Source organism: Triticum dicoccoides, chromosome 3A (assembly GCF_002162155.2).
Source record: "Triticum dicoccoides isolate Atlit2015 ecotype Zavitan chromosome 3A, WEW_v2.0, whole genome shotgun sequence".
NCBI classification, from domain to species: Eukaryota; Viridiplantae; Streptophyta; class Magnoliopsida; order Poales; family Poaceae; genus Triticum; species Triticum dicoccoides.
In genome coordinates this window covers 576490525-576514826 of record NC_041384.1, presented here as the reverse complement: position 1 = coordinate 576514826, position 24302 = coordinate 576490525, and the positions used below count along the sequence as shown (strand labels likewise).

Below are 24302 nucleotides of genomic sequence, written 5' to 3'. Positions count from 1 at the left end.
ACTATGTACATAACCATTAATTATTATTTCTCTTGATTAATCTAGTCTAGTTACGGGGTTACTGCAGTAAAGTTGACTACTTTAGACTTCAGTAAAGTTGACCGCACGATTTTTTGGTGAATGGAAGAGGCGCGGTGGATCCTGATCACACATGCTTCGTTTTTTGGTGTTTTTTTTCTTCTGATTTTCGTTATCGCTTCTATCTACCACTCAAAAAGGTGAAGCGGTGGCGGCTCTAGCGGTGTGCCTAGCGTCGTCGAAGATCGTGTGAAAGTGTGTCTAGGTTAATATCTTCATATTCGATTGTGTTTGTCTTCAGTGGGTTTACTTGGATCCGGCCATCGCTCGTCTTCGTTTGTGTGTCTATAGATTTGATTCTTCCGATCTACACTTTTCTTCACTGACGACGATTGTAGTTCTGATGTGCTGGTCCTATGAGGCCATAGCATGCATGATGACTTTTCGACTGCCTACTATAACAAGGTCTACCGAGCCCCTATGAGGGAGGAGCGATGACAACAACGCCTTTCCTTACTACAATGTTTGTAGTAGTCGCTAGATGATCTTTGAATCAAGATGTAATTTCCATTACTTCTGGTATTCTTTGTACCGCGTTGACAGTTCATGAATAGATCAAAAGGCTTTTCTTTTTTAAAAAAAATATTGTAAGGACAACTCCAACGTGGTCCACAAAATCGGTCCTAATTGTCCAGACCGATCTATCCGGCCATTCTTTGCAATCCAATGTTTTTCATCCTGGACCAGTTTAGATGTTCGAAATCCCACAAACCGACACCAAATGTATGAGATGTTTGCAAGCGTTCGGACCTCTACCATGTTGGACTCTGGCACGCCCGACCCGCCCAAAATACCAAATCCGGAGAACCTTTTGCCCCATTATGTCTCTCTCCATTGTGCTTTGTATCCGCTCCTTCGGCAACCGACGACCTCGCCGTACCACCCCAACCACCGTCATGGGCCTTGTCGGTCCTTCGCTGCTCCACCCAGGCCCCTCCCACCTTTGACTACGCCGCCGTTCCACCATAGATCTGACCGTAGCCCAAGTATCATCTGACCGTAGCCCAAGTATCATCCGCTATCTGCCAATCCCATCCATACCGGACGCCACGCCCGTCAAGTGTTTGGCCAAATGTCATTGCCAATTATTATTTTTACTTCTGTTGTTTAGTTTGAAGCAAACACGTTGGATTCAGAGCGAGTTCATGGAGCCATCTTCGTCGGGAACTCATGCGCAACTGCAAAATGATCTAGTCGAGAATCCTTGGATGTTTCATATGGACAATTGAAACATGTGTCTAATATGTTGAATTCAAATATGAATTATTTTATGTTCAGATTGTAATATTTTTATTTGAATTATTATTGCATTAAAATATTATCTTTCAATTGCTTAAGAACTATTGCTATTTTATGTTTGACTGTTTGAGTAGGCCGAGTGTAAAAAAAAACAGGATATGGGCATTCGATATATACGGTTGTATGACTTCCGAGTCATGTTCCGTGGACATTTGGTGGTGTCCGTTTTGTTGGACCCGTTGGATGGCCACAAAGTTGTCTCGTTGGTTTCTACCACATTCCCATAACTGGCATGTCCCCATGGTTTCTGCCACAAGTTAAGTTAAGATAATTCCTGAACAATATGTGTAACTGAACCCAAAACATAACCAAATAATTACTTGAACACAACTGAGCCATGAACAAATACCAGCATATTATACGGTGTTCACAACAACACATAAATATTGTACTAGTAGTTTATTAAAGGTTGCAATTATAAATGAACACCTTTAAACCCGCTAGCGATTTTTTTGCCCGAACCAAGCAAGAACACAACAGAAAATGGAGTAGAGCAATTGTGATTCGTGACGAAATGGACTACTCCAAGCATCCTAGCTAGCCACCTCTGTTCTGCTCTTCACCTGCATCGGCAGGCCGCCTCCCATCCGCAGCGTAAGTGACATTATGAGCTTGGGATGCCCCTCGCCGCCGGCGTACCGGAGGCTGAACCTCTCCAGCACGCACGCCGCGATGGACTTCATCTGTATGTAGGCCATCTCCTTGCCGAGGCACATCCTCGGCCCCGCGTGGAACACCGCGTACTTGAACGGGCTCTCCGCCCGGAACGCGCCCTCCTCGTCGAGCCACCGCTCCGGCCTGAACTCCTCGCAGTCCTTGCCCCACACGCCCTCCAGCCGCGCCATGGCGAACGCGCAGTACGTCATCAGCCACCCTTTCCCGACGAACGTGCCGTCCGGGAGGAAGTCGTCCTCCTTGCAGCTGTGCGTGTCGGCGGGCACCGGCGGGTACAGCCGCATCGACTCCGTGATGGCCGCGTGGAGGTAGTGCATCTCGCGCAGCTCGTCCAAGCTGGGAGTCGACGCTGCGCCGCCGCCCGACGCGCGCACCGCGCGGACCTCGCGCAGGATCTTGTCCTCCACGTCGGGCCGCGTGGACACCAGCCAGAAGAACCAGGTCAGCGCGGACGAGGTCGTGTCGCGGCCGGCGAGGATGAAGTTGGTGACCACGTCGCGGAGGCTCTCGTCGTTGTGCTCGCCGGCCGCGGCGAAGCGCGATAGGAAGTCGTCCCGGCTCACCAGCCCAGCAGCCTCCCCTCTCTCCTTGCGCTCGCGGACGATCTTGTCGGCGTAGCCGTGGATGGTGGCGAGCGCCGAGCGCATCCGCCTCTCCGGCTCCATGCCCAGCAGCCTCTTGACGCGCCACAGCCACTTGGCGGGCGACATGAACCGGGCCATCACGGCGTTCTGCGCGTCGTTGAAGGCGGCCATGAACTCGGCGCTCTGGGGCGCGGCCATGCCCTCCTCGGCGAGGCAGGCCGGGTCCTCGCCGAAGGCCACGCGGCAGATGTTGTCGAACGCGAAGCGCTCCAGCACGTCCTGCACGTCCAGCGTCCGCCTGTCGAGCCCCGCACGGTCCAGCAGCGGCAGCAGCCGCTCGACGACCTCGAAGCGGACGGCGTCCACCACGAAGTTCCTCAGCGAGCGCTTGTTGAACTCGTAGCTGGCGGCCTTCCGCTGCCACAGCCACTGCTCGCCGTCGGAGTTGAATATGCCGTGGCCGAGGAAGTCGTCGAGCATGGAGACCTGGAGCTCGCCCTTGGGGTAGTTCGCAAAGTTGGCCTTGAGTATGTGCTCGACGCAGGCCGGGTCGGCGGTGATGGCGCCGCCGGTGAGGCCGGGCACCTTGAAGGCCAGGGTGTGCGTGGGGCTGGCCTGCATGACGCCGGTGTACCATTCGAGGAAGCGGTCCTGGTTCTTGACGAAGTGCGGCAGCGTGCCGAGGATGGGGTAGACCTTGAGGCCATGGGCGCGAGGCTGCCTCTTGGGGTCCGGCCGCAGGTAGAGGAAGTAGAGAAGAGGGAGGAGAGGCAGGAGGAGGAGGGGAAGGGATGAGAGTTCCATGGCGAGTGAGTGAGTTGGTCTTGCCTTAGCTCGCGAAGTCGCGAGCGGTGCGGGTGATAGTTAGATCGATCAAATCTGCTTGCGATGAGAGGTGAGGGATTGTTCAGTTGTCTTGTACGTACAATCGATCGGCGACTGGTCAGAGTTGCCTCCCGGTTCAATTATTTGATTCATTCATGCATCGGGTTGCATATGCAGTATGTCTGTAGATGCTTTTTTAGGATCTGCTCACAGCTTACGGATAAAAGTGAAAAGCCGATGAAAATGCCTGCCGATGGCATCGGGCCCGACTTCTGTCATGCTCTAGTAATGCCTATGCAAACACCCCCGGTTCTCTCTCGAGAATCCCTTAGTGGTTGTTTGGATACAGGGAATTAGATGTGGGATTTTAGAAAACGAGTTTTTAAAGGATTTTTAGGAAAATCGATTTTGATTAGTTATTCTGTTAAAGTAAGTACATACAATACTTTGTTTGGATGAGAAAAATAGTAAAGCATGGATACGCAGCTACACAAAGACTTGGTCAAAATTCCAATACGTTCCTTCAGTCAATCTATTGAGCTGCTGGCGCTTAGCAGGAGCGTCTCCGTCGAGCGCTCCTGTCAGCCTCGCTGTGGCCGCTTCCCCAAATATGGCGACAGAGATAAGGGCGCCGTCGGTGGCGTCGTTGAGGACAAAACGAACCAGGCTGCCGGCGGCCGGCCATGCAGCAGTGTCCTCTGTGCGCCGCTGGGATGACCAGGGAGGGAGCAGTGCTTACGATGTGATGCCATTCGCCGCTCATGTTCATTGGGGTGATCAGGTTGTAGTAACCGTCGGTAGGACGAACACATCGGCTATGGCACTCTGTGCTCCGCGGCAGCTCCCACCTCGCCAAGTCGCCATGCCACACGGCAATAGGCACATCCGAGCCCCGAACAGCATGCTCGCCGATGCTTGTAGAGGACGCCGCGAAACATGCGATTCGTCGCCGTGTCACACGACGACGGCCACGTCCGGGCCAGAGCGGCACTGACTGCCAGCGTCGCCTCGCATGTGCCTGCAGAGGAAGTGGTGGCGCTCTGATGCGTCGCCATGCAACACGACGACGACCACGTCCGGGCCCGAGCGGCGAGCTCACCCACTCGGCGGTGACTCGCTCATGCCCGAAGAGGATGCCGTGGGGCGCTCGTGATGCACCCAACGCGTCTTTGTAGCGTAGCATCTGGCCAGGTAAGATTGCGGTCGTCGGCGGCGGCAGAAGGAAGAGCACGCTGGCCATGGCATCATGTGCTCCGTACGTGGCCGCCGTATTCATACTACTTGTTTATATAAAAACGTCAAATAATCGTTTTTCTATAAGCCGGGTTTTTGAGGTTTTGTTGAACTCAGTTTTCTTTATCCATGATTTGGTTATAGGTGATCCAAACAAGATTTCTGGTTGTTACAACCGAAATTGCGTTTAACTAGAACTAATTCTCTATAATCTTGCTATCCAAATAACCCCTTAGAGCAGCTTCAACGAGGCGATCCATTCCTTAAAAGTAACTCTAATGAGGCGAACCATATCGTCTGTCGCCATTCGTTTGGATTGGCGCGGACACAAAAGACGGCCCAACGTGCCGACACGTCCGCATACTGACCCATTCCCGACCTATTTTTGAGCCGGATTTGTGTCGGCATAGAAACAAGACGGACGCGCGCGCCTACTCTTCCCCCTCCCTCCCTGGGCCGGTCGGTCGGTGGCAGCCACCACCATTCACTTCCCCCCTTATTTTTCCCAAAACCCTCACGCCCGTGCACGCTCCTGCCCCAAACCCGCCATGGACGACGACCTCGACCTCAACGCCGCCGCCGGCCTCGCCTCCCTCGCCTCGTCCGGCATGACGACCGCCCCCTCCGGCAAAGGCAACCCTCGTGCCCCGCGCAAGACCGCCGCCACGCCCAAGCCAAAGAAGGCGCTGTCGTCCGAACAATGGGCGAGGGAGTCGGCCAAGACGAAGGGATGAAGTCGTCGTGGCTGCCGCCCGAACAGCGGGCGAGGGAGTCGGGACGCGCCGCCGCCATCGCCCTCGCACGCCCTACCCCCTGGGCGCGCCCCCTATCTCGTGGACAACTCGGGGCCCCCCTGACTTGTTCCTGACGCCAAAAATTCCTATAAATACAGAAACCCTTGAAAAGAAATCTAGATCGGGAGTTCTGCCGCCGCAAGCCTCTGTAGCCACCAAAAACCAATCGGGACCCCGTTCCGGCACCCTGCCGGAGGGGGAAATGTCGGCATTCTGGGAACGGAGGTCCCTAGACTTGCCTGCCTGCGGCCCGCAACGTGGCTCCTCTAGCAGCCCTGTACGACCCATCTTCACCAGCAAACACCCAAGACCCTCGCGAGGGGCCAAGCCACGCGAGGCGGACGACGCAAGACCTCCTCAGGGGCGGCCTCACCAGGCTAGCTCGCGAGGGGCGGAGAGATCAAGGCAAGGCAAACCTCGCGAGGTTCCAATGACGTAAGCCATGACAATCAAGACGAGACGGGCACCAGGCGGACGCCAGCGCGCACAGTGTCCTCGTTTTCTCTTTGGTGCTAAGGAAGCAAGCGCATGCGAAAAGTTTCAAGGCATCAGGCAAAGGTTTCCATATCGGTGCAACAAGACCAAGACCAGCAGGACGGCAGGACGGAGGTCACCGTGGAGCCCAAGACGGCGTCACCACCAGAGCCTTTGGCAGGCGAAGACTACTTTTGCCAGGATAACTTGTACTAGTTGTCTCCCTTCGAATTTGGCCATTGTGGGATTCCTTCCCGCTTAATATTTGGGGAGAGGCCCAGGGCCTCTATAAATAGGACTAGCCACCACCATAACGGAGGATCCAGAGGATACAGATCATCCTCAACCACACAAACTCACCAAGCACAAGAACACCTCTCCTCGGGAGGCTATTCTTCCCTTGTAACTGCTCATCCACAGCCCAAGTGACAATCCACCACACCACACTGGAGTAGGGTATTACAGCACAACGGTGGCCCGAATCAATATAAATCTTGTGTCTCGTGTTCTTTGGGTCAAGCTAGGCCGTGAGATCGTTGAGTGCGCGAGCTAGAGAGGGGAGAGATCTTTGTGCGCGCCCTAGTGTTCGAACCTCAAGAGTTTTGCCGGAACCCCAAATCCGACATTTGACGTGCCAGGTAGGGATGCGCCGAAGCCTTCTTCTTCGTCGACCCACGCTTCGTCACTCCACCAAGCTCATGGCCGACGCTCAGTGGGAGGAGACGGTTCCCGTCGACTACGAAGATGTTCGTGGCAACTTTGTCAATCTCAAAATGATGTGCCAGCTCAGTGTATTGAAGGTGCTCATAAGGATAAGGTGTGCTTGTGTGTGTTCATAGGGGTGAGTCTATGTGCGTATGTATGAGCGTCTGCGTCTGTATTGTGTTAAAAAAGTTCCTAATCAATGTAGTAAGAATTGTTAGCATGATGCATTAATATTTGTATATTGATTAACATAATGCTTTACTAGAAATTATGTGCCTGGTAGTGAACTAACCTAAATTTTGATTATATGAAATGCATCAATATTTGTGTGTGGTTTTGAAGCTTAAGTTTTGATTTGAGCGGTGAATTCCGTTGCCTATTTTAAAAAACAAGCAGCCAGTAGTACAACAACAACATCAGTAGTATAGCAGCATTAGTGGTAGCGTAGCAACATCAGTGGTAGTTTAAACACAAATTCAGACATTAATTGCTTAGAAACAGCATAAGTTCGGCAGCGAACACATAGCAGTTAAAAGTTAAAGTATGCCATCTTATGAAACAGTGAAGCAACTACTTCTTAGGCTACTTCATGTAGAATATGTCATACCTGCATACAACTAGGATCCACCTAAGTTTATGAGTTGACTACTGAATTAGCATTCATATTTACATTAGTATCCACCTATGTAAATAGACATACATTTCACAAATATATTGTCCACGGTCAGGATTATTTTAAATATTCCTTTGAGTTTATTCAAAACTTGAGCAAAACTCAACTAAATACTAGATGTGTTAACATATATATGGACATGTCTCTGCGGCTTCTCTCTCGCCTCCGTGGTGGGCTAGCTTTGCCCGGCTCCGGCGTTGGTGTGTGTTGGTGGTCAGCCAGGGAACCGGGGGAAACCTTGGCCGGTCCGGCCGGCCCGGCGGCGGCAACGCCCAAGGGCGCTGCTTTCCTCCATGGGGGCGCAGCCGAGGTCCCCTGCTTTCCACCCTGATCCCCCTGCCCGAGTGAATACCTTTATCCTCGACGGATTTGGCGGCGGCGGCGCCTTGCGCGTCGTGACCTTGCTGGAGGCGTCGTCAAGGGTGCAAGGCTCGGTCGGGAGGTTACGCAGGTGAGGGATTGCGCTACCTCCTCTGCGTCGTCCGATTCCTGAAGCTTGTCTCCAACTAGTTGGGCTTGGACTGCGGTGGAGCAGCCGGCGAGGTATATCCCAAATCGATGTGGTCATCCCATGTCCACCTTGCGATGCGAGGGCGACATTCTTCCAGCTCTAGGGTGAGCTTCTCGAAATCCCGACGGTGCGGCGCCTACGAGCCATGGCGAGGGGGAAGGGTCCCTCTTCGGTGATTGAGAAGGAAGATGTTGGTTCCTCTCTTCTCTAAGTGTTCCTGGAGCTCGGTCCATCCTCGAAGGTCGGCTATGTCCTGATGCGCTGCTCCGTTTCTGCCACATATGATCCTACTGTGGAGTGCTCGGCCTTTACTAGCTGTATTCATTTGTGGCCTGTGAAGGTTGTAGTGAGTAGTCTTTCCAGTGTTTCCTGTTGTATCGTTTTGACCGTTGTAAGTTGGGTTGTCTGCTGTAACTTCTGGCCGGTTGATGGCTTTGTTAATTCAAAGCCGGGCTTTTCGCGAGCCTTCGTTCTAAAAAAAAATGGACATGTCTCTCCGGATATGTAGAACATGCAGTCTTATCATTATTATTGACTAGCTCACGTCTATTGCTAGTCATATGGACATGTCTCTAAAGCTTGTGTTTGGTATAACGTACCGATGCTGCTGCCCGCTCCTCCTCTGACCAATCCGTCGTTGGCTCCTTCTCAAAGTGTGTTTCCTCTCTCGGAACGCCTCCACCCAGGACCTCCTCTGGCATGCGCATAGTACTCGCCACGGCAGCCATGCTGGCTGCCAGCGTATCCATCAGCTGAAACAGATCATACAAATAAGTTCATAAAACTCACAGCACACAAATCTATCCAAATCGGTTTAAAAACGAAGGGAAAGGGGGTAGGGGATAGGGTGGAAGGGAGCTCACCGAGAAGGACGGGAGATGCTAGCCTGAACCATGTGGTACGGCTTTGGGTCTCCGTGTGTGCATGCGTTGTAGATGAGCGCGAGGTGAGGATATGGAGAGGATGTGGGAACGCGTTGAGGAGGGACTGGATCGAGATTTATAGGGAGAGGAAGACGGCGAGAGCGGGAGAGAAGCGTGGGGAGGCGTTGGATGCTAGGTCGATCCATGAGAGGCGGCCGATAGTAGCACCAACGAGAGGGAGGGAAGAGGAGACGGCGCCTCGTTGCAAGGGTGAATTAAAGGGAAAGAGGTTCGCGCGAATGAAATCGTTAGGTCAATCCTTCCTTGTTTGTTTTTTCGTCGAGCGTGCAGCATCTATCTTAGCGGGATATGCAGAAGCCAGACAAACTTTTGCATCTCCCTGTAGTATCTATCCATCTTTTTTTTTGAAGGGTTAATAACTACCTATATATATACACACGCACACGCACACACGCTGCGTACTACTTTGGCCATTTATATCGAGTTTCAATCTAGCAACCTTAGTCTTGCAATTTCAGTCTCGCATTTGCTGCTTGTTGCACGTACGAGATGGCTCTCGTTTGTGTATTTCTGCTGCCGGCCCGCTGTTGTTTGCCACATGGATCCGCCAGCTAGCAAGCCACTTATTTCTTTTTCTTTCTTTCTTTAGCACATCATTTTGTGTATGATGACTTCATTTTGGCAACAATTCAGCCACCCAAAGTGGAGAATTTTATGTAACATGCTAGCCGGGCCATCTTCATTCTCAAAAACTTTCAGAATTTTATGCTCACAACATTAGAAACAAAGAAACTCAGGCCTTGAGCATACCACTCTCGACCATCGCTACTTAGCTCAACAATGTCATACATAAACAAACAAGAGAGGCAGGAGAAGGAGGGGAAGGGATGAGAGTTCCATGGCGAGTGAGTGAGTTAGTCTTGCCTTAGCTCACGAAGTCGCGAGCGGTGCGGGTGATAGTTAGATCGATCAAATCTGCTTGCGATGAGAGGTGATGGATTGTTCAGTTTTTTTGTAGGGAGTATCTAGAACTCATCTAGATGAGATATAATTTGGTATCATTCACTTTGAAAACAAGAACAGATACAACCCACGTCAACACACATACATTTTATAGCATCATATTCAATGGCTATAAAAGGTGAATGAGACTAAATTATATCTCATCTAGATGAGTTCTAGCAAAACTGTTTCTTGTACTTACAGTCGATTGGCGACTGGTCAGAGTTGCCTCCCGGTTCAATTATTTGATTCATTCATGCATCGGGTTGCATATGCAGTATGTCTGTAGATGCTTTTTTAGGATCTGCTCACAGCTTACGGATAAAAATGAAAAGCCAATAAAAATGCAAGTCGATGGCATCGGGGCCGACTTTTCTGCTGTCATGCTCTAGTAATGCCTATGCAAACGCCCCCGTTCTCTCTGGAGAATCCCTTAGAGCAACTCTAACGGATCGATTCACTTCATTCGTTGCCGCCCGTTAGAGTCGGCGTAGACACAAAAATCGGCCCAACGCGTTGATTCAAACGGACGTGTGTTTGCTTGGCGTTTGCATGTCGACCTATTCTCGGCCCATTTTTAAGCCGGATTTGCGTCAGCGTGGACACGGGAAGGACGCCCGTGCGCGCGTCTATTTCTTTCCCTCGGGCCGCCGGTCGGTGACAGCCACCACCATTTTCCCCTCATTTTCCCTAAAAACCTCCCGCCCTCACGCGCGCTACCGCCCCAAACCCGTCATGGACGACGACCTCAACCGCGACGGCGCCGCCGGCCTCGCCTCCCTCGCCTCGTCCGGCATGACGACCGCCCCCTTCGGCAAAGGCAAGCCTCGTGCCCCGCACAAGACCGCCGCGCGCCCAAGCCAAAGAAGGCGCTGACGCCCGAACAACGGGCGAGGGAGTCGGCCAAGAGGAAGGGCCAGAGGCACGCCGCAGACGCGAGCGATGAAGCCGTCGCGGCTACCGCCGTCGTCGCCGCCGTGCAGCAGGAGGTCACGAACGCCCGCGTCGCGGCGGCAACAAGGGAGGCACCATACATGCTAGGGTTAAACCCTAGCCAGCACGGTCTCGTCAATGCCACCGCGGCCAGCACCGGGTCATCCGCGTTTCCTCGGATGGTATTGCCCGACTCGCCCCGCGCGTCGGCTTGCAACCCGATGCCCGGCTTCCACGTGTACCCGCAGGCCTCCCGCCTCTACGGGGAGTGCTCGCCCGACGTGAGCGTGGTGGCGCCTTCCACGCCCACGCCCGCACCCATCGACCTCAACGCCACACCGGTGGCCGGTGGCTCGTCATTGGGAGGCGCAAGGAAACGCGCGAGGCAGATGCCGACCGACGTGCTACCGGACGCCCGCAACCTCTTCGAGGGAATGCCGGCCGCCGGCGACAAGGACTACATGCATAACCTCATCTTCAAGGGCGGTGCGCCGACCGCTGGCTACGATCCCGACGAGACACAAAGCCAGGACGGCCACGGGGCATTCACGCCGGCCGCTGGCTATGATAACGATCAAGCGGCTTTCATGCGTGATCAGGTCGGCATGGACCTGGACGGCTTCCCACTTGACCACGAGTTTCCGGACGACTACGGGCAAGAGGAAGAGGACGAGTGCAACATCGAAGTGGAGCCTTTGTTTGAGGACGAGCTCGGCAACCAAGCCGCTGGGCCGAAGCCGAAGCGCAAGAGCAAGCGGACGAAGACATAAACGGCGACCGAGGACAATCTTCTTTGCGAGTGTTGGCGAGACATTGGACAAGACCCCAAGACCGGCGCCGAACAAAAGCATTCAACTTTTTGGATTCGTGTCCAGCGGGAGTTTCATGAGCGCAAGAAGTTTCCGCCTTACCAAATTGTGAGCACGCGCGTGTGGGTGTCCATTTTAAAGCGTTGGAGGGTGATCCAACAAGAATGCAACAAGTTTTGTGCCACCCTTGAGAGCGTCAAGGCCCGCCCTGTGAGTGGCATCAGCATGCAAGACATGGTATGCTAGCAAGCCGCCCGCTTTTGTGTCATCAAGTTTATGCTTGCATGTTCATTTGCCTACCATTTGCCAATATGCTTCCATGAAAACGTTTGCAGGCATTTCAAGCTTTGGAGGCATTCAAGGTCCAACACAATGGCAAGTGCTTCAACCTCTCCCATTGCTTTAGGGTCATCAAAGATGAGGAGAAGTTCAAGGCGCAATATGCCGCCCTCAAGTTGCGTGGAGGGAAGCATGTTGAGGAACGTAGCAGAAATTCAAAATTTTCCTACGTGTCACCAAGATCTATCTATGGAGAAACCAACAACGAGGGGAAGGAGAGTGCATCTACATACCCTTGTAGATCGCTAAGCGGAAGCGTTCAAGAGAACGGGGTTGAAGGAGTCGTACTCGTCGTGATCCAAATCACCGGAGATCTTAGTGCCGAACGGACGGCACCTCCGCGTTCAACACACGTACAGCCCGGTGATGTCTCCCATGCCTTGATCCAGCAAGGAGAGAGGGAGAGGTTGAGGAAGACTCCATCCAGCAGCAGCACAACGGCGTGGTGGTGGTGGAGGAGCATGGTGATCCAGCAGGGCTTCGCCAAGCACCGCGAGATATGAGGAGAAAGAGAGGTAGGGCTGCGCCAACAAGAGAAGAAACTTCGTCTGTGGGCTGCTCCTTTGCCTCCACTATATATAAGGGGAGAGGGGGGGCTGCGCCCCCACCTAGGGTTCCACCCTAGGGGCGGCGGCCAGCCCAGATCCCATCTGGTGGGGCGGCCAAGGGGGGGGGAGAGGGGAAACTTGCCCCCCAAGCTAGGTGGGGCGCCCCCTTCCCAAACCCTAGGCGCCTTGGGCCCTTGTGGGGGGGGGGGCGCACCAGCCCACCTGGGGCTGGTCCCCTCCCACACTTGGCCCATGCAGCCCTCCGGGGCCGGTGGCCCCACTTGGTGGACCCCCGGGACCCTCCTGGTGGTCCCGGTACGTTACCGATAAAACCCAAAACTTTTCCGGTGACCAAAACAGGACTTCCCATATATAAATCTTTACCTCCAGACCATTCTGGAACTCCTCGTGATGTCCGGGATCTCATCCGGGACTCCGAACAACATTCGGTAACCACATACAAACTTCCTTTATAACCCTAGCATCATCGAACCTTAAGTGTGTAGACCCTACGGGTTCGGGAACCATGCAGACATGACCGAGACGTCCTCTGGTCAATAAGCAACAGCGGGATCTGGATACCCATGTTGGTTCCCACATGTTCCATGATGATCTCATCGGATGAACCACGATGTCGAGGATTCGATCAATCCCGTATACAATTCCCTTTGTCTAGTGGTACGATACTTGCCCGAGATTCGATCATCGGTATCCCGATACCTTGTTCAATCTCGTTACCAGCAAGTCTCTTTACTCGTTCCGTAACACATCATACCGTGATCAACTCCTTGGTCACATTGTGCACATTATGATGATGTCCTACCGAGTGGGCCCAGAGATACCTCTCCGTTTACACGGAGTGACAAATCCCAGTCTTGATTCGTGCCAACCCAACAGACACTTTCGGAGATACCTGTAGTGTACCTTTATAGCCATCTAGTTACGTTGTGACGTTTGACACACCCAAAGTATTCCTACGGTATCCGGGAGTTGCACAATCTCATGGTCTAAGGAAATGATACTTGACATTAGAAAAGCTTTAGCATGCGAACTACATGATCTTTGTGCTAGGCTTAGGATTGGATCTTGTCCATCACATCATTCTCCTAATGATGTGATCCCGTTATCAACGACATCCAATGTCCATGGTCAGGAAACCGTAACCATCTATTGATGAACGAGCCAGTCAACTAGAGGCTTACTAGGGACATGGTGTTGTCTATGTATCCACACATGTATCTGAGTTTCCTATCAATACAATTCTAGCATGGATAATAAACGATTATCATGAACAAGGAAATATAATAATAACCAATTTATTATTGCCTCTAGGGCATATTTCCAACAGTCTCCCACTTGCACTAGAGTCAATAATCCACACATCGATATGTGATTAACACTCAAGGTCACATCCCCATGTGACTAACACCCAAAGAGTTCTGGGTTTAATCATGTTATGCTTGTGAGAGAGGTTTCAGTCAACGGGTCTGCAGCATTCAGATCCGTATGTACTTCACAAATTTCTATGTCATCTTGTAGATGCAACTACTGCGCTACATTTGGAGCCATTTCAAATAACTGTTCTACTTGGAGCTATTCTAAATTGTTGCTCCATTATACGTATCCGGTATCTCTACTCAGAGCTATCCGGATAGGTGTTAAGCTTGCATCAACGTAACTCTTTACGTCGAACTCTTTATCACCTCCATAACCGAGAAACATATCCTTATTCCTCTAAGGATAATTTAGACCGCTATTTGGTGATCTACTCCTAGATCACCTTTGTACCCTCTTGCCAAATATGTGGCAAGGCACACATCAGGTGTGGTACTCAGCATGGCATACCGTATGGAGCCTATGACAAAAGCATAGGGGATGACCTTCGTCCTTCCTCTTTCTTCTGTCGTGGTCGAGCTTTAAGTCTTAACTTCATACCTTACAACTCAGGCAAGAACTCCTTCTTTGACTGATCCATCTTGAACACCTTCAAGATCATGTCAAGGTATGTGCTCATTTGAAAGTACCATTAAGCATTTTGATCTATCCATATAGATCTTGATGCTCAATGTTCAAGTAGCTTAATCCAGGCTTTCCATTGAAAAACACTTTCCAAATAACCCTATATGCTTTCCAGAAATTCTACGTCATTTCTGATCAACAATATGTCAACAACATATACTCATCAGAAATTCTATAGTGCTCCCACTCACTTCTTTGGAAATACAAGTTTCTCATAAACTTTGTATAAACCCAAAATCTTTGATCATCATCAAAGCGTATATTCCAACTCCTAGATGCTTACTCTAGTCCTTAGAATGATTGCTAGAGCTTTGCATACTTGTTAGCATCTTTCAGGATTGTTAAAACCTTCCGGTTGTATCACATACAACCTTTCCTCAAGAAAATCGTCGAGGAAACAATGTTTTGACATCCTATCTACAAGATTTCATAAATAATGCAGTAATCGCTAATATAATTCCAATAGACTCTTAGCATCACTACGAGTGAGAAAGTCTCATCGTAGTCAACTCCTTGAACTTGTCGGAAAACATCTTAACGACAAGTCGAGCTTTCTTAATGGTGATACTTACCATCATTATCCGTCTTCCTTTTAAAATCCATATGTACCTAACAGCCTTACGACCATCAAGTAGTTCTTCCAAAGTCTACACTTTGTTTCCATATATGCATTCTCTCTCGGATTATATGGCCTCGAGCCATTTTGGAATCCAGGCCCACCATCGGTTCTCCATAGCTCGTAGGTTCATTGTTGTCTAGCAACATGACTTCCAAGACAGGATTACGTACCACTCTGAAGTAGTACGCATTCTTGTCATCCCATGAGGTTTGGTAGTGACTTGATCTGAAGTTTCATGATCACTATCATAAGCTTCCACTTCAATTGGTGTAGGTGCCACGGGAACAACTCCCTGTGCCCCGCCACACACTAGTTGAAGAGACGGTTCAATAACCTCATCAAGTCTCCACCATCCTCCCACTCAATTCTTTCGAGAGAAACTTTTCCTCGAGAAAGGACCCGATTCTAGAAACAATCCCTTATTGCTTTTGGATCTGAGACAGGAGGTATACCCAACTGTTTTGGGTGTCCTATGAAGATGCATTTATCCGCTTTGGGTTCGAGCTTATCAGCCTGAAACTTTTTCACATAAGCGTCGCAGCCCCAAACTTTTAAGAAATGACAGCTTAGGTTTCTCTAAACCATAGTTCATACGGTGTCATCTCATCGGAATTACGTGGTGCCCTATTTAAAGTGAATGTGATTATCTCTAATGCCTAACCCATAAACTATCGTGGCAATTCGATAAGAGACATCATGGTATGCATCATATCCAATAGGGTGCAGTTATGATGTTCGGACACACCATCATACTATGGTGTTTCAGGCTATATTAGTTGTGAAACAATTTCCACAATGTCTTAATTCTGTGCCAAACTCGTAATTCAGATATTCATCTCTATGATCATATCATAGATATTCTATCCTCTTGTCACAACGATCTTTCAACTTCACCCTGAAATTACTTGAACCTTTCAATAATTCAGACTCGTGATTCATCAAGTAAATATACTCAACATCTACTCAAATCATCTGTGAAGTAAGAACATAACGATATCCACTACATGCCTCAGCACTCATTGGACTGCACACATCAAAATGTATTACTTCCAACAAGTTGCTTTCTAGTTCCATTTTACTGAAAACGAGGCTTTCAGTCATCTTGCCCATGTGGTATGATTTGCATGTCTCAAGTGATTCAAAATCAAGTGAGTCCAAACGGTCCATTTGCATGGAGTTTCTTCATGCATATACACCAATAGACATGGTTCGCATGTCTCAAACTTTTCAAAACGAGTGAGCCCAAAGATCCATCAACATGGAGCTTCTTCATGCGTTTTATACCGATATGACTTACGTGGCAGTGCCACAAGTAGGTGGTACTATCATTACTATCTTATATCTTTTGGCACGAACATGTGTATCACTACGATCGAGATTCAATAAATCATTCATTTTAGGTGCAAGACCATTGACGGTATTATTCAAATAAACAGAGTAACCATTATTCTCCTTAAATGAATAACCGTATTGCGATAGACATAATCCAATCATGTCTATGCTCAACGCAAACACCAATCTCGATGATAGAGGGAGCGTACGATGCTTGATCACATCAAGCTTGGAAAAACTTCCAACACATATTGCCAGCTCACCTTTAGCTAGTCTCCATTTACTCCACAGCCTTTTATTTCGAGTTTACTAACATTTAGCAACCGAACCGGTATCTAATACCATGGTGCTACTAGGAGTACTAGTAAAGTACACATTAACACAATGTATATCCAATATACTTCTATCGACCTTGCCAGCCTTCTCATCTACCAAGTATCTAGGGTAATTCTGCTCCAGTGGCTGTTCCCCTTATTACAGAAGCACTTAGTCTCGGGTTTAGGTTCAACCTTGGGTTTCTTCACTAGAGCAGCAGCTGATTTGCCGTTTCATGAAGTATCCCTTTTTGCCCTTGCCCTTCTTGAAACTAGTGGTTTCACCAACCATCAACAATTGATGCTCCTTCTTGATTTCTACTTTTGTGGTGTCAAACATCGCGAATATCTCAAGGATTATCATATATGTCCCTGATATATCATAGTTCATCACGAAGCTCTAGCAGCTTGGTGGTAATGACTTCAGAGAAACATCACTATCTCATCTGGAAGATCAACTCCCACTCGATTCAAATGATTGTTGTACTCAGACAATCTGAGCACAAGCTCAACAATTGAGCTTTTCTTCCTTAGTTTGCAGGCTAAGAAAATCGTCGGAGGTCTTATACCTCTTGACGTGGGCACGAGCCTGAAATCCCAATTTCAGCCCTCGAAACATCTCATATGTTTCGCGACGTTTCAAAACGTCTTCGGTGCCTCAACTCTAAACTGTTTAACCGAACTATCACGTAGTTATCAAAATGTGTATGTCAGATGTTCGCAACATCCACAGACGATGTTCGAGGTTCAGCACACTGAGCGGTGCATTAATGGCATAAGCCTTCTATGAAGCAATGAGGACAATCCTCAGTTTACGGACCTAGTCCGCATAATTGCTACTATCAACTTTCAACTAAATTTTCTCTAGGAACATATATAAACAATAGAACTAAAGCGCGAGCCACGACATAATTTGCGAAGACCTTTTGACTATGTTCAGGATAATTAAGTTTCATCTTATGAACTCCCACTCAGATAGACATCCCTCTAGTCATCTAAGTGATTACATGATCCGAGTCAACTAAGCCGTGTCCGATCATCACGTGAGACGGACTAGTCATCATCGGTGACCATCTTCATGTTGATCGTATCTACCATACGACTCATGCTCGACCTTTCGGTCTCTTGTGTTCCGAGGCCATGTATGTACATGCTAGGCTCGTCAAGTTAACCTAAGTGTTTCGCATGTGTTCCGAGGCCATGTCTGTACATGCTAGGCTCGTCAACACCCGTTGTATTCAAACGTAAGAATCTATCACACCCGATCATCACGTGGTGCTTCGAAACGACGAACTTTCGCAATGGTGCACAGTTAGGGGGAACACTTTCTTGAAATTTTAATGAGGGATCATCTTATTTACTACCGTCGTTCTAAGCAAATAAGATGTATAAACATGATAAACATCACATGCAATCAAATAGTGACATGATATGGCCAATATCATATTGCTCCTTTTGATCTCCATCTTCGGGGCTCCATGATCATCATCGTCACCGGCATGACACCATGATTTCCATCATCATGATCTCCATCATTGTTTCTCCATGAAGTTGTCTCGCCAACTTATTACTTCTACTACTATGGCTACCGGTTAGCAATAAAGTAAAGTAATTACATGACGTTGTTCAATGACACGCAGGTCATACAATAAATAAAGACAACTCCTATGGCTCTTGCCGGTTGTCATACTCATCGACATGCAAGTCATGATTCCTATTACAAGAACATGATTAATCTCATACATCACATATCATTCATCACATTCTTCTTGGCCATATCACATCACATAGCATACCCTGCAAAAACAAGTTAGACGTCCTCTAATTGTTGTTTGCATGTTTTACGTGGCTGCTATGGGTTTCTAGCAAGAACGTTTCTTACCTACGCAAAAACCACAACGTGATATGCCAATTGCTATTTACCCTTCATAAGGACCCTTTTCATCGAATCCGATCCGACTAAAGTGCGAGAGACAGACACCCGCTAGCCACCTTATGCAACTAGTGCATGTCAGTCGGTGGAACCAGTCTCACGTAAGAGTACGTGTAAGGTAGGTCTGGGCCGCTTCATTCCATGATGCCGCCGAATCAAGATAAGACTAGTAACGGCAAGATAATTGACAATATCGACGCCCACAACTACTTTGTGTTCTACTCGTGCATAGTAACTACGCATAGACCTAGCTCATGATGCCACTGTTGGGGAAGGTAGCAGAAATTCAAAATTTTCCTACGTGTCACCAAGATCTATCTATGGAGAAACCAGCAACGAGGGGAAGGAGAGTGCATCTACATACCCTTGTAGATCGCTAAGCGGAAGCATTCAAGAGAACGGGGTTGAAGGAGTCGTACTCGTCGTGATCCAAATCACCGGAGATCCTAGTGCCGAACGGACGGCACCTCCGCGTTTAACACACGTACAACCCGGTGACGTCTCCCATGCCTTGATCCAGCAAGGAGAGAGGGAGAGGTTGAGGAAGACTCCATCCAGCAGCAGAACAACGGCGTGGTGGTGGTGGAGGAGCATGGTGATCCAGCAGGGCTTCGCCAAGCACTGCGAGATATGAGGAGAAAGAAAGGTAGGGCTGCGCCAACAAGAGAAGAAACTTCGTCTGTGGGCTGCTCCTTTGCCTCCACTATATATAGGGGGAGAGGGGGGGCTGCGCCCCCACCTAGGGTTCCACCCTAGGGGCGGCGGCCAGCCCAGATCCCATCTGGTGGGGCGGCCAAGGGGGGGTAGAGGGGAAACTTGCCCCCCAAGCTAGGTGGGGCGCCCCCTCCCCAAACCCTAGGCGCCTTGGGCCCTTGTGGGGGGGGGGCGCACCAGCCCACCTGGGGCTGGTCCCCTCCCACACTTGGCCCATGCAGCCATCCGGGGCCGGTGGCCCCACTTGGTGGACCCCCGGGACCCTCCTGGTGGTCCCGGTACATTACCGATAAAACCCGAAACTTTTCCGGTGACCAAAACAGGACTCCCATATATAAATCTTTACCTCCGGACCATTCCGGAACTCCTCATGACGTCCGGGATCTCATCCGGGACTCTGAACAACATTCGGTAACCACATACAAACTTCCTTTATAACCCTAGCGTCATTGAACCTTAAGTGTGTAGACCCTACGGGTTCGGGAACCATGTAGACATGACCGAGACGTCCTCCGTTCAATAACCAACAGCGGGATCTGGATACCCATGTTGGTTCCCACATGTTCCACGATGATCTCATCGGATGAACCACGATGTCGAGGATTCGATCAATCCCGTATACAATTCCCTTTGTCTAGTGGTACGATACTTGCCCGAGATTCGATCGTCGGTATCCCGATACCTTGTTCAATCTCTTTACCGGCAAGTCTCTTTACTCGTTCCGTAACACATCATCCTGTGATCAACTCCTTGGTCACATTGTGCACATTATGATGATGTCCTACCGAGTGGGCCCAGAGATACCTCTCCGTTTACATGGAGTGACAAATCCCAGTCTCGATTCGTGCCAACCCAACAGACACTTTCGGAGATACCTATAGTGTACCTTTATAGCCACCCAGTTACGTTGTGACGTTTGGCACACCCAAAGTATTCCTATGGTATCCGGGAGTTGCACAATCTCATGGTCTAAGGAAATGAGACTTGACATTAGAAAAGCTTTAGCATACGAACTACACGATCTTTGTGCTAGGCTTAGGATTGGGTCTTGTCCATCACATAATTCTCCTAATGATGTGATCCCGTTATCAACGACATCCAATGTCCATGGTCAGGAAACCGTAACCATCTATCAACGAGCCAGTCAACTAGAGGCTTACTAGGGACATGGTGTTGTCTATGTATCCACACATGTATCTGAGTTTCCTATCAATACAATTCTAGCATGGATAATAAACGATTATCATGAACAAGGAAATATAATAATAACCAATTTATTATTGCCTCTAGGGCATATTTCCAACAAAGCAAGCCGTGGAGGAGGTTGGGGACGGAGAGCCGGCACGGCCGCGGGGAAGACCAACTCCAAGAAGGAGGACAAGCGGGATGCGGCATCGAATGCCTTGATTGCAAGCGTGGAGGGCATGATGAACAAGAAGGACTCAAGGGAGGAGGAGCGCCGGCGTTTCGAAGAAGAGCAAATGAACGCCTTTATGGAGATCCAAAGGAGGAGGCTTGAGATGGACGCGAAGAAGCAAGTGATACGTCCATTTTGCATCATGTTTTCTTACTGTTATTTATAATGTTTTTATCCATAATAATGCGTTTTGGAGTAATTCTAATGCCTTTTCTCTTATAATATGCAAGGTTCACACAAAGAGGGAGAATTCCGGCAGCTGGAAATCTGGATCTGGAAAAGCTACATTGGGCCACCTATTCTGCACAACTCCAAATGAGCTGAAACTTCACGGAGAATTTTTATGAAATATATGAGGAATATTGGAGCCAATAAGTACCAGAGGGGGCCCACCAGGTGGGCACAACCCACCTGGGCACGCCAGGGAGCCCAGGCGCGCTCTGGTGGGTTGTGCTCACCCAGGCCCACCTCCGGTGCCCATCTTCTGGTATATAAGTCATTTTGACCTAGAAAAAATAGAGAAAGGACTTTCAGGACGGAGCGCCGCCGCATTGAGGCGGATCTTGGGCAGGAGCACTTTTGCCCTCCGGCAGAGCGATTCCTCGGGGAACTTCCCTCCCGGAGGGGGAAATCATCGTCATCATCATCACCAACAACTCTCTCATCTTGGGAAGGACAATCTCCATCAACATCTTCAACAACACCATCTCCTCTCAAACCCTAGTTCATCTCTTGTGTTAAATCTTGTTACAGGAACTATAGAATGGTGCTTGTGGGTGACTAGTAGTGTTTATTAGATCTTGTAGTTGATTACTATACGGTTTATTTGGTGGAAAATTACATGTTCAGATCCAATATACTATTTAATACTCCTCTGATCATGAGTATGTTTATCATCTGTGAGTAGTTACTTTTGTTTTTGAGGTCACGAGAGAAATCATGTTGCAAGTAATCATGTGAATTTGATATGTGTTCGATATTTTGATAGTATGTATGTTATGATTTCTTTAGTGGTGTCATGTGAACGTCGACCATATGACACTTCATCATATTTGGGCCTAAGGGAATGCATTGTGGAGTAGCAATTAGATGATGGGTTGCGAGAGCGACAGAAGCTTAAACCTCAGTTTATGCGCTATTTCGTAAGGGACCGATTGGATCCAAAAGTTTAATGCTATGGTTAGAATTTATTCTTAATACTTTTCTCATAGTTGCGGATACTTGTGGGAGGGTTAATCATAAGTAGGAAGTTTGTTCAAGTAAGAACAGCACCTAAGCACCGGTCCACCCATATATCAAATTATCAAAGTAGCGAATACAAATCGAGCCAACATGATGAAAGTGACTAGATTAAATTCCCATGTACCCTCAAGAACACTTTCCTTATTATAAGAGACCGTTTTGGCCTGTCTTTTGCCTTAAAAGGATCGGGCTATCTTGCAGCACTTTTGCTACTACTATCGTTACTTGCTCGTTACAAATTATCTTGCTATCAAACTACTCTGCTACTTACAATTTCAGCACTTACAGACATTACCTTGCTGAAAACCACTTGCCATTTCCTTCTGCTCCTCGTTGGGTTTGACACTCTTACTTATCGAAAAGAGCTACAATTGATCCGCTATACTTATGGGTCATCAGCAAGCCAAGATGCTTGAGATGGAGGCGGAGAAGCAAGGCAAGATGCTAGAGATCGAGGCCGCCAACGCCAAGACCAAGGCGAAAGAAGTGCCTCTTGCGAGCATGATGACCGGGGTGGAGATCATGAAGGTGGATCTCAACACCGTGTCACCAACAAAGAGGTCGTGGTTCGAGAAGATGCAGACCGGCATGCTCAAGTTCATCGACGAGTGATCTCGTGGTCGTGAGCACCTTCCTTTTTTGTTTGCCGGCTTGTGTGCTGGCATGACCACGGGGCCGCGATGGCGTGGTCGAACTCAAGTCCCACCCTTTTTCGTGTGCTGGCATGTGTGCCGGTCGTTGGCGAGTGCGCCAGCATGAACCACAGTGATATTTATTGAAGCCAACAATGTATGCCGGCACTGGCATGATGCCGGAATGATCTATGGCCACGTGCCTTTTTTTAAAATTGAGCGTGGACAAGAAATGGGTCGGCGCGTTGGGCGCACTGCCGATCCAAATGCAAAACTGGACGGACGCCGGGCGGGCGGCCGACTCAAACGGACAAAAGCGGAAAAATGCGCCATTCGTTTGGATCGGCCCGTTGGAGTTGCCCTTACGGGAAAGAATTTGTGCCACGCAGATGCAGAGTGCATCGCCTCGCGTGTGTTTTCTCTTTTGGCTTTTGATTTTCAATTTTTTAGATCTTTTAAGCGAAAAGTCTAATTTAAATTATATTCACATATCTGTGTTTCTCGTGATAAGGGCTTTTAAATAAGAGGCATTTTGATGAGTTCTAAAAAATCTATTCGCCAAAAAAGAGTTCTAAAAATATGTTAAGTTTTAACCTTTAAAACTTAGTACAATCGATTGACAAAATCACAACTTTCGTACAAAAAAGTCGCTTAGGGTGGCCATAATGGTGGTATCTTAGCTGGTATCATGCATTCAAGAATAGCAAACACATTGACGTGACACAGAAATTAAAAAAGAGGGTTAGAGTAGATACCATATCATGTTAAATATTTTTTGTGTGAGTATATCATATTAAATGTTATACTCCCTCCGTCCCAAAATAAGTGATTCGACTTTATACTAGCTTTGTAGTAAAGTTAGTACAAAGTCGAATCACTTATTTTGGGACGGAGGAAGTACTACTTTGTGTCATGCATGACAATAAATATAAGCATCTATGATAATACTCTATGATATTATGCACTATGAAGATAGTGTATTATACACTAGTATTATATGCATGCTACTAGTAGTATGTGATACTTTCCACCATGAGTAACCTTAAACTTTCAACTCTGAAACTTGATACGAGCAACGGAGAAAATCGCAATTTTTAATGTAACATTTAATTTTCAGAGATTAAAACTTAGAATTTAATGTGTCACAAGCGGGATCCAGCTTCTTTGCGGATCATGAGGGAACCTTGTGTCCGGAATGGGTGAGCAGGTGCGTGCTCCCTCAGACTAGCCACAATGGGGAGTAACATACACTAGTAACATACACGTATTCCTAGACCATGTTACTACCTTAATAGTGGGTAGTAACATAAGTGTGGTAACATGCATAGCTTCATTTATTAGGTTATAGACTCATATTGCATTGGGACATGTGATGTTACGGTAACTAGCTAAGTTACTACTACTATCTCTCTCCTCATTAACTCATTGCCACATAAGCAAATTTGCTGAGTTGGACTCGATGTTACTACTGAAGTTACTCCCATTGTGGCTAGTCTCACATGTGTGCCCCTGTAAATTTCCGCCTGTAAAACTCTTCTTCAGGCTTTGGCCCGTTCATATATATATATATATGAAAAATTCATGTGGGGAAGCTTCAACCCTTCACCCCACTCTTTCAAATTTTAAAATAAAATGGAAAAACTAATCAAAGTGGTACACAGATCTTATCATTGACATTAATATAAAAGGTTTTCTTAAACTAAAATCCAGGTGT

General features: G+C 48.5%; 2 protein-coding genes across 2 annotated transcripts; one reads left to right on the top strand and one right to left on the bottom strand.

The window, feature by feature from the left end:
* Positions 1-1708: 1708 nt before the first annotated feature.
* Positions 1709-3529, bottom strand: LOC119269308 (cytochrome P450 94B3-like). Its single transcript, XM_037551103.1, has one exon. The coding sequence runs from the start codon at positions 3438-3440 to the stop codon at positions 1911-1913; it is 1530 nt and encodes a 509-aa protein (XP_037407000.1). The 5' UTR covers positions 3441-3529; the 3' UTR covers positions 1709-1910.
* A 7362-nt stretch (positions 3530-10891) lies between these two features.
* LOC119273770 lies at positions 10892-11440 on the top strand. Its single transcript, XM_037554813.1, has one exon. The coding sequence runs from the start codon at positions 10892-10894 to the stop codon at positions 11438-11440; it is 549 nt and encodes a 182-aa protein (XP_037410710.1).
* Positions 11441-24302: the final 12862 nt, after the last annotated feature.